Raw genomic sequence first — 10,980 nt, 5'->3', positions numbered from 1 at the left:
GTACCTTTGTATAAATCTCCATTAAAACATAAAAATGGAGTTTTCTCTGCAGCTGCTTTAAAAAACCTGCCACATCCTTTTCCCTCCCCCAGTTAAATTCACACTACCCTGATTTATTTTCCACACACCATACTTGGAGTTCTTCTATTAGATAAAAAAGGTCCCACAACAGCCTAATGTTGAAAAGCTTCTGGCATGTCTCCTGTAATCCAATGACATTATACATACTGAAAAGGAAAGCCATTAAGCAGAACCAAGCAAATCACCAGCTATTATTATCATACTCAGCAGCAGGGACTATAAATGACTTTGCAGAAGCAAGTGCAATGAGATCATACCAAGATCTTCAGAACTCATTAAATCTAGCTTTTTTTAATCAACCTGCACTTCTCTGTATGGATTTTTGTCAACACCTTTTTCTATACTGTACCTCCAAATGTATTTTATATTGGATTCAACATTTCACCAGGGAGCAGCTGATAATCTGGGTCAAAGACCTCATTGCACCAGTGGCAGCACTGACAATAGGAGAGGGTATTCAGATTTTCAGGAGCAAAGTGGTTCTCACTGTAAGCTAAAATAAATGACAGCCCACTCACACTACATGAAAGAGCTGCGTGGATTTTTGAGTTTGATCAAATACATCAGCAAAGTACTGTCAACAGAAACTAATGCACCATTTACTTTGTACTGAAAATAATGTACCACTACAGATGTGGTCTTCAATACAGAGCATACAGCATTCTACTGCTCAGATCTTTCGGGTCAGGGACATGACGTGTTCCAGCCAGGCTAGAGGGAATTAACATTTTTAGTGCTAAAACTTTGATTAAATGGTCCTCATGTCTACTGAACAGTCACCAGTAGAATTCCTGCAAGTTCGGACTGGAGACTTTACTGTTTATTTTTCATTATTGCATGGAGGAATGGAAGACATTCAAACAGACTGGTGTTGATTTCAAAAATTGAAGCACATTTGCACTTCAAGAGTAGGTGTGCTAGCACCTTCCTAGTCTCCTTCTACCCCGCTTCCAAGCTGCAAGTATAATATTAAATGTAAATAGAAGTTCTGTATGAGATGGACTGCCTTACATCTATTAGTTCACAATCATCTTTGGCATACAGATGTTGCAGGAGATACCAGCGTGCCACCGACACAATGGTTTTGGGATTCGCTGGTTGATAAACTATTCTCTCCAACATTCGCCGAGTCTCCCTGGAAATATAATCAAAACATAAGCCAAATCAAATTCAACTGCACAGGCCCCATGTAACATAACAAAGCAAGCAACAATGGCCAGAAGTAATATATGGGAAAGCCCTGATTGCACTTCCTGCAAACAGAGACAATATATGAAATTGCAGAAGAGAATTGGAATAGAGTACTAGACAAAGTCTAAAATTCTGTTTGGCTGATACTACCTTCTAACACCAACACACCATATACCTAACAAAGGGATTTTCAAATTCACAGTGTCATTAGAAATCTGGTAAAAACTGGCAACTACATGCAGGGATGTCATATTCATTCACTGGTGCTCTATCAGCTTTGGTTCTTGTTCCAAGAACTCTGTCCTTTATAACCAATGTGATATTCCAGTACATTGTAATTTAATAGGCTGTTGAAAAGTTACATGTTTTTGTTTTCTATTTGTACTTAAGATTTCTTGTTTCAGGATTTTGAAGCACCTAGGCAGATCTTGTGATATACTGTTCATGTAAGTTAATATCTACAATTGTAGTAAGACTGATTTTGAGTTTTATCTTAATTTCATTATAAATGACAACCATCACAATCACATTAGTCTGTCATCTGAAGACCCAACAAAAAAAGTAAGCCAGTTGGTTAGTATTACCTAGAAAACAGGTGAATTATTGAACAAAACCATAAAAAACCCTCAAATTTTCCATAGCTTAAGCAAAAATACTATAAAAGACAAAATGACCATAACAACCAAATTCACAACACAGGAAGATTCCAAGAATCCCTTCCATAAATATTTCCCCCCTTCCCCGAAAAGCCACAATGACCACCTGGCTGTTCAGGAATGGGGACGAACTTTCACTGTGAGACCAATTTAGGATCCAAATTAATCCCAGCAGTAGATAGGGTAGTGATTTCTGTTTTCACTGTGCTATTTTACAAGATTTTTCAGAATGTATAGTCTTCTTGATGAATTTGTTTAGATAACATGCTTTTAAAATAAAAGTTATCCTACAGCTGTTTTTTTCTGGGTATGAAGGTCTGTCTTTTTTTTTTTTTGACAAATAATGGAAGATTTGGCTGCTACCCACATTACTAACCCCTTCTCCCCTCCCCCTTTCAATTGCCATACTATTTCAAGAATTAATTTCCATTTCAAAATTTCTTTAAGTTCTTGAAGTGAGATCTGCAGATAATGACCACTTGTATTTTTAGACACTGTATTCCACTGAAAACTTAACAGACCATGCATACCTTGCTCCCATTTTGCGATTATACTGTAGCAGTGCTTGAAGCAGAGCTGCCAAGGGGCAAGGAGAAAGTTTCAAAGCTTCAGTTGTTGCCTCCTGAACCAATGAGGGCCAATGTTCATTTGAGACATTAGCCTATTATAAAAGTAAAAATAAAAGAAAGAAAGAGAATAGTAATAAAAGAAATTTTAAAAAAACAGGAAAAAAAAAACAGGGAACAAAAGGTCTTTATTGTAGTGTATTTGCATCTCTCTAGAAAGCAGGTTTAATTTAAGCTGTTCTGAGAAGTATTTGGCAGGTTAGAAAGATACTTGTTTAAAAAAAACCCCAGACTAACACCTGTTAGAAGTGCCTGGAAAAGTAATGTTAACTTATTTAGGAGCAGCCTTGACAGCATTCCACTTGCTAATTTATGCACACGTCTTTTTGTTCTTCCATACAAATTTTAGTAGTGCTTCAGAAACTCCTGTTGGTACCATACATAAAACTCATCTAGAATGTAGAATTTATCCCCAGAAGTGACATAATTTTTTACCAGAAGTCAAAACCTAGATGGTAATTACCTAATAGAACAATTATTGAGCAAAGCCATATATCTAAAGAATACAAGCAAAGAAAGAAAAACTGGCTTAAGAAAAACTTTATTATCCTCATTGTGTCTGGATAGCATTCAAATTACTGTACTTGAAAGGGTGACCAAATTTTCACTCGGAAGATAATTAGAAGACAAGCAATTTTCAAATACAGAGCTTTCTTGGACCTGATCAAGTTTTTCACCTGGCTTTTATACATTTAATAAACCAGTACAGACTAGAAATGCCCAAAAAAATCCACTTATCGGCTTTTCTGCTCACTCAAAAAGTAGAGAGGAGATAATCGAATTCATACTGATCACATTTTTAAACAAAAGTCTTGTGTATTCTTAGGCACTTCAGGCCAGCCCTTGAACAAATAGTGTTAATTAAGCTAGAAGGTATCTTGTGACTTGTGGAAGCATTTAGGAGCAATAGGAAACAAACCAGAACACTAGAAAACTGACAGAAAAACAGCAGGAAAAATACTGCTGCTTGACACATTCTGCCTTTGGAAGGAATGGGCTTCTGAGAAAAACTGAGGACACCTCTCTTCTCCAAAAAGGAGAAACAGCATTGCAGGTTTATCCTCAGTAAATCTGACTGCCTTTTCTTACACAAGATCTCAGGATATATGGGGTTGCTTTGCCTGATTTTGATTAAAGCCGGGTCATGTGTTGAAATGTGAAAAAGCATTAGCCAAGATCACAGCAGGATCTACAATTTACTACAGACTTAGAATTCTAGTAGTGCACTTCAAGTTTCTAGTGACACTGCTTGATTGAAGAGGATAAACACTTGCCAACACCCTAAGGTATGTTCACCTTGCCCAGCAGTGCAAGGAACGGAGTTATTTTCTTTATTCCACAAGATACAATTCTAGAGTTCAGTGCAAGGCATCATGTCTGGAAATGACCATACAGCATAAAAACATTTGAAATGTGACTGACTGACTTCTCCAGGCACCAGTGAAGAAGAAATGTCTGTTGAGGCAGTTGTCTGAACAAGAGGACAGAGACTTGAAAGGTATGTCAATTTGGATGATCAAACTGAAGCTGTTAACAGACAAGCCTTATTGAGCAAGTAAGCCTCTTATGCACAAAGTGGTTCTATGTGAATATTACACTGCAACCTCTCTTACAAAGAGACATTTTAAGAATACTCCACTGCCCCTTGAAGTGCTATTTTATTCTCTAGCTGTCATTCATACAATGCAAAGCCATTTAAACAGGGACTTCATTTAAAGACTACAGAAGCCCTGTATCCCATCAACTTCTGTTGTATCACGCAGTTACGTTATTTTGATTATCCTACCATGCAGATTTCCAGTGCGAGCATAGCTAGCCTGAGCAGACTGGATAACTTCCCATTCCAGCTGCCCTGCTGGGATGCCAACTGCAGACTCTTTCTGTAGCACATCTCTGCTCCTGTCATCATTCTCTGAGACTGATATACTTTTGCCAGCCACTGAAAATAAACATCCAACAAAATCAGTTATAGAGCCACCAAAACAAACATCCATTAGGTAGTATCATATAGTCCAATTTATGAAAGTACCACAGCATACTATTACTTAAAACCATGTACCCAGTCCTCAGTCCAACAACATACTGTGCATTGCCCTGCAGAAAAATTACTCTGCTGCAGAGCTGGCAGTACACCTCACTACAGTAACTTATTTTGGGAGTTCCCTAGCCCACTCATGGACTTTTTTTGATAAGTTCTCTCAGCTGCTTTTTTTGGTAAGTTCTCTGCCAGCACAAGATGTCCTGGATTTCCTCATGAAGAGAAGGAAAAGGATTCTATCTTAAATTCTGTAGTCATCACACATTTTTTGAAGCAGATGCAGCCATATTTGCAAAGCCGTGACATGTACATGATATGCATGAAGATGTGCAAGCCATATTTAGAAATATTCTTTTCTGGATCACCAAGTAAAGCAATTCCCTTACTTTTGAGCAAAGGCCTCTAGACCTTTGCTAGCTAAAGACTGCCTGGTGTTAGAGGGGGCAGAAATTATTAACCCTTTCTGGTGCACAGAAGTTACTTCAAATTACAAAGAGAAACACACTATAAAGTACTAATCAGCACTAGTGAGATTGTGCATTCTTGACATCAAGCTGCAGATCTGCTCTTTAAAGTAAAACATTCATTCATGTGGGGGAAAAAAAAACTTCCCTTGGCCTCAACTCTTTGCAGTTGAAGACATCTAGCACTCAAGAAGTAAAGAAGAGAACCCTCATGCAAAGGCACAAGGCAGCTTTGCCAGATCTGCTTTTCTCTATTTTTCTGGTAAGTCACAGCACAAAAAGTAGAACAGCCATCAGAACAGCAGTTCAACAGCACTCCTAAATCCCAAAAAACAACCACTTAGACAAAAACCAAAAAGAAAAGTTAATGGCCCCTCTAACGTAGTAAAACCGTAAGGTATCACAATGGATAAATCAAACCCTTAGGAAGTCTAGAGACAGAAAACATAAAAGCATAAATTTATCCACTAGGAAGAGATGTAGCAGCCAGGCATTTTCAGACTGCTATCTAAGCCCTGAGAAATACTTCCTTTAACTGAAGACTAAAAAGATCTTCCTCAGAGGTATCTTATCTGTGGCCTGGATTAAGAAGACCAAAACAAATCATCCCCTCCCACTCCCCACATCACATGCACTCAGTTCACTTACTGTCCCTGCTTGTAAGCAAGATGACTTGGCTATGCAAGGGATGCTTGAAGAATGTATACAACCCCTAATTTAATTTGAAGAATGCTATTAAAATAGAGCATACAATCGTGTCTTGCATGCTCCCTATTTTGCAAATACCATCTGAATGAGTTCTATATTCAAAAGGTGAAGCCTCACACATCACAAAAAAATGCATCAAAAAAACACCTTCCCCAGAAATAATGCTCCTGTGTTTCTGAAGAGGATCCAGAGCCCTGTAAGAAGTGAGATAATGATCTATACAGCAGCATTGCACTGATCTTCTAAGAGTGAAATCAACTTCACTGATTCTTACTACAAGCAGGGCTTTATTTTATCAACAGGCAGAGGAGCATCATAAATCCTTCAGCTACATAAAGGACTCTGAAAGTTCACAGAATTTTTCTAAACAATGCACTACTTACATTGGTAAAGACAGATAATAACTGGTAACTAAAAAGCAGCTGTTCAAAGATAAATATATGTGCTGCATCACCAAAAGGATCTCTTGGCTTGTGTGAGACTTCTCAGATCGACTCACAGAAGCAGCATACGCAGTGAGCTTTAGCACTTTCATGTCAACTAAAAATGATCACTCATCGTGCCACGGAAGGGAGTTAGTGAACAGTGTTACTGGACGTGATTCTCTGCAGAATCAACTTACTCAAAAGAACAGTGACACCTGCAGTCAGAACATGATGGAGAAAGACTTATTCAGGTTTTCAGACCCTAAATAAGAAATTGTATATTACTACATTAGGAAACTCTTTACTTCCATTTATTCTTATGGGTTATGAAATATTTAATTGGTTTCTGCTCCCATGTCAAATCATAGATCTCTGAAGACAGGGACACCAGGCATTCATCTCAAGTTTTTAATTCTCCTACCTCCATGTCTGCTTGGTCTTACTAGCAGCCCTTAATATTTCAACTTTATATAAAAGTTAACATAATGTTTCAACTGTGGAACAAATAGAATTTAAGCTCTTTTTTCTGTCACTGACTGTCAGCAGATAAATAAAATCAAGCAGTGAAACAAATGTTCACCCTCTTACAGCAGGTGTGAGAGTGGCACACCAGTCAGGGGAAGGATCCACACTTACTTGCCATGCTGCAGCTGAGGATGAACTGGACATGACTGTCTTACGAAGTTCCTCCACGATGTTATCTGGAAGTTCTTTGTGAGTCTGCAACAGCTGCTTGCACTGAACTTGTCTCAAAAGCAAAAACAGAGTTGGGTGCTCAGGGCAGCTTTTTAGACCCTAAAACCAAAACAATCAGAATTATGACCCCCCAATATCAAAGATACTTAGATTTTCCATTCTGTCCTTTACATAAAACAACATTGAAAGCATTCTCAGGATGCTTGAACATAGCATTTTTCTCCACCTCTGCACAAAGGAGTGTTCCAGGGACTGATCCACAAAAACAGGTAACATTTTTTCTGTCTTCAAAATACATTTGAAGTCTAAGATCAATTTTGAACATTTCCTACTTTTACAGGTTTCTGAAACAGCTCACATTTGGTTTGACAATTATTACAAGTTTTGGGCCTATTAACAGAGGCAAAAGCCCATCTTGGGGCTAAAAGGGTTGATTATGCTTCAAGCAATTTCAGTTCTCCCAGATAAGGTGCTTTATTTTCAGAACAGAAGCACTTCACTAAACACTTCCTATTCAGTAACAGCAGATATCCAGAGAGTATTTCTTTGAACAAACACAAAAAAGCAAAGACAGAAAACTAGCTATCTGTTGCTTTACCCTTCTCAGATGAAGCATGTGAAGCTTTTGCAAGCCTCACAGCATGTTATTTTCCCTGCTGAAATCACAGTAATTCCAAGAATTATAACTCAAACCAGATTTGTTTTAAGAAACTATACTTGTACTTTTCACACATTTTTTAAAAAAACAAAGGATGTTTCCTGTGAATCCTTCACAACTGAATGACAGCAGTGTCTGACTCACCCCCCAGTTATACTGCTTTCTGAGAACTCTGGGGTCCAAAACTACCGCTGAGAGTTTGTGGTACTAGGGAATACTATCCTTTTTTCTTCACTAATTGCAGGCACTGACTGTGCTCTCCCCAAGCTATTTAACCAAACAAAAATCAACAAAATACACCACATCCTTCCCCCATACCCAGATTTGGGGAAGGACAGATCTTGAATGTCTCGAAATCTCTGATCATTGTTAATATAAGATAGGTCAGCAGACACGTTGGCCAGAAAAGGAAAACACCTCACGAAGCAAACAAAGAGACAAAAAAGAACTTCTTCCTGAAAACCAGCACATTCAATGAATCTGTTTGTTTGGTTTGAGTTTTTGTTGGTTGGGGTTTTTTTTAACTCCCATCCACTTTAACAAAATATACCAAAACCAAGAATCACATTTGCTTGTGATTAACCATTTTCCTTAATGAAAATCAGGGATGTGTGCTTTTTTGCTTATCTTCTGCCAAGTCTTCTGCTTATGAACACCTTTTTGAATGTTGTTAACAGCCCAGCTGTGCTGCCTCAAGACCTTTCTTTTGCATAATTAAACTTGTAGCTTCTACTTGGGGCTCTGAAACAAAGTACCAACACAACCCAAAAGAAATCAAAGTCCCATGCATGTCTCCTACCCTGACTTCTCGCCTTGAATTTTGGTAATGTTTTGCTTAGCTCTAGGCAGGAAGAACAGACTTAAGATTTAGCATGACACGCACTACTTGTTTCAACTATTAACACAGTTTTGGTGTTGCAAACTGTACACCAGGGAGGGGAGAACCCAACAAGCTCAGTTGGTCAGAGAACGGTGCTAATAATGCCAAAGTTGAAGGTTTGATCCCCATACAGGCCATTCACTTCAGAGCCGGACTTGATGGCCTTCGTCGGTCCCTTCCAACTCCAAATACTCTGTGATTCTGTGAACTACTGTATTTTGTAGCTCTGATGGGACAGACAGTTGCCACTTCAAACACTACCCTTCTGTAAAATGCACACTAATAGTGGTTTCTATACAACTCTACCGCAGTCTGCCAGTGTGACACCATCATACCTTGTTACAAAGAGCTTCAGCTTCTGACAGTTTACCAGTCTCCTCTAGACTGGTAATAGCTTGACACAGACACCAGTCTTCAAGAGTATGGACATAATTATGCGGAAGGTTACTTTCTCCAGCTGCAAAGACAGACAAAGCACTTCAACAGATTAGCGTTTATGCTGCAGTACTATACCATGGTCACAGGATCTAGATCTGGTAAGGGAGAACTTCTATGAGTTTTAACCTGACACAGCTCCCGTCATTAGTAGCAACATTGAAAGACGGCAAAATTAAAAGCATGAGGGGTAAAAAGTATACACCATTTAAGTTAATGGCTCGAGATCAATCAAATATGGAATTTTAATTCCAGTTTTCAAAACACTATGGACATTAAGCAAGACTGAGCATCTACTGGAAGAGTTACAGAACTCAAAGTTACTTTAGCCCTTCCTTGGAAGAATGTTATGCACCCACAACCTTCATGGGTGTAGGCACCAGAGTTCAAAAATACTATTTTAGAAAATCATTTGAAGCCTTGGAAGGGGAAGTAAGCTGCCATTAAGTATCTAACCCTAGCTGTATATTAGAATTTAATATTTTTATGTGTAAAATACAGTTACAGCTCAAGCCACTATTGAGTAATCCTCAGCCTATTTGCAAGTTCAGAAGAGCATTGCAAGCTTAGATAATTTCAATTTTATTTTACTTTTTTAAAATAGAAAACTTGTATAGCTTACTTTTGGCTGAAACTGTAGACACAAGTGTCATCTCTAGACCTGTTCGTTTCGGTTCAGTGTTGTTTAGACAGACAACAGTGTTTTCAGCATGACAGGCTGCCATTAGCACTGCCCAAGCAGCAGGATTATCTAGAAAAGAAGGGTCAAAGGGAACTCATGCCCATTCTAAAAATGCTGGTAGTTCACTTAGAAGGGTCTTTACCAGATAAAGCATAAAAGCATAGCTATCAATGGAACCATATGGTGTAAATAGGAGCAACAGTAAGTATTTGAGCTCAAACCAAGGAAGGCGGTAACTACTTGCTTCTAATTAGTAAGACTCATCAGATATAAAAGGAAGATGCTGTTCCTAAAGTCAGCTAATGTATTTTTCATAAATAGCTTCAGTGTGTTAACCTGAAACTGCCAGTTTATTTATGACTACAGAGATTAATCTTGGCTATCACTTAAAGTGTAACAAAACACAAAGTGGCAGCAAAAATTCCTAGACGCCATCCACAGCTTTCAGTCATACAGACTCAGTCTGTTCTGACCACCAGCATGAAATTTTCAGCAATAGGTGCCAACTTCCACTGCCAGCTAATTCCTGTGTCAGCTTCACATTTAACTAGCCCTGTGAAGAACACCTACTACCGTAAGAGCAATCTCTATCCTGAACTGGACAGAGCTCAGTTAAATATTTTATTTAGGTAAATTTTCATCCCTAAGATAATTAATTTTGCCGGCAAAATGAAACAAAGCTTGAAGATCTAACAAAGTAAAATGTAAAGTATTCTGCTTTTAAATAGCAGTCATACCCTTGTATTTCCTGTAGGAAAGTAACTGAAATTTTTAACTTGCAACCAGCCTTATCTATCAGAGCTAAATGACTCTAGAAGAAGCAATGTTTTGGTATTTCACTATCAAGTACAAATTAGCAATTGGAAACCCCACTAGGCTTGCACTTGATATGCTTAAGGAAGAAAACCATTTAGTAAGAGAACAATTGTCTATAACCCGCACTTTTTAACAGAACCTTTCTAATCCAAAATCTCAAGGTAGATGAGTAATTCTCTTCTGTCTGATGTTGCATACTGAGGGAATGTGTTTTTCAATTTTGTCTAGTATATTAAATAATACTTATATCTTTTCCTGTTGAGAGATTAAGAAGTTGCTTATAGTTTAGAAGAAGCCTTAAAACCCAGTGATAATTTTCTCATTGTCTGGTTGAATTCCCATTCCACTAAATTTGGAATGACAATGAAAATTTCCAATCTAAGCATTCTCCCCAAAACATACACAGATAACCCTAAACAACAAACCAACCCAACAAAAGTAGATTTTTTTCTTAGTCCAGTAATTTTTGCTTCTGATGGATAAAAAGACAGAAATCACTACTGTGTTTGAGAACAAGAGTAACCTGGACAGACATGGATGGCCTTCTGAATATTTTTCAGAGGATTGTTTTTCTTATCTTCTAACATGTGACATCCTGCTACCAGCTGATTAACTGCAATATTC

General features: G+C 38.0%; 1 protein-coding gene across 5 annotated transcripts in view; it reads right to left on the bottom strand.

Annotated features, from left to right (window-relative positions):
- The window catches only part of TTC37 (tetratricopeptide repeat domain 37), a 46,710-nt gene that overhangs the window by 541 nt on the left and 35,189 nt on the right, over nt 1-10,980 (bottom strand). For 4 of the 5 annotated variants that reach the window (XM_017735420.1, XM_017735419.1, XM_017735418.1 and 1 more), the window contains 7 exons: nt 10,880-10,980; nt 9,481-9,609; nt 8,759-8,880; nt 6,826-6,984; nt 4,341-4,493; nt 2,459-2,589; nt 1,093-1,216 (listed from right to left, as the gene is read on the bottom strand). In XM_017735420.1, coding sequence (XP_017590909.1) covers nt 1,093-1,216; nt 2,459-2,589; nt 4,341-4,493; nt 6,826-6,984; nt 8,759-8,880; nt 9,481-9,609; nt 10,880-10,980 — 919 coding nt within the window. Of the gene's footprint in view, nt 1-1,092; nt 1,217-2,458; nt 2,590-4,340; nt 4,494-4,836; nt 6,452-6,825; nt 6,985-8,758; nt 8,881-9,480; nt 9,610-10,879 lie in introns of those variants that run through there. The other variant, XM_017735422.1, reaches the window with a different exon arrangement.

Source organism: Corvus brachyrhynchos, unplaced genomic scaffold, assembly GCF_000691975.1.
Source record: "Corvus brachyrhynchos isolate BGI_N302 unplaced genomic scaffold, ASM69197v1 scaffold22, whole genome shotgun sequence".
NCBI classification, from domain to species: domain Eukaryota; kingdom Metazoa; phylum Chordata; class Aves; order Passeriformes; family Corvidae; genus Corvus; species Corvus brachyrhynchos.
This window is presented reverse-complemented; position numbering and strand designations above follow the sequence as displayed.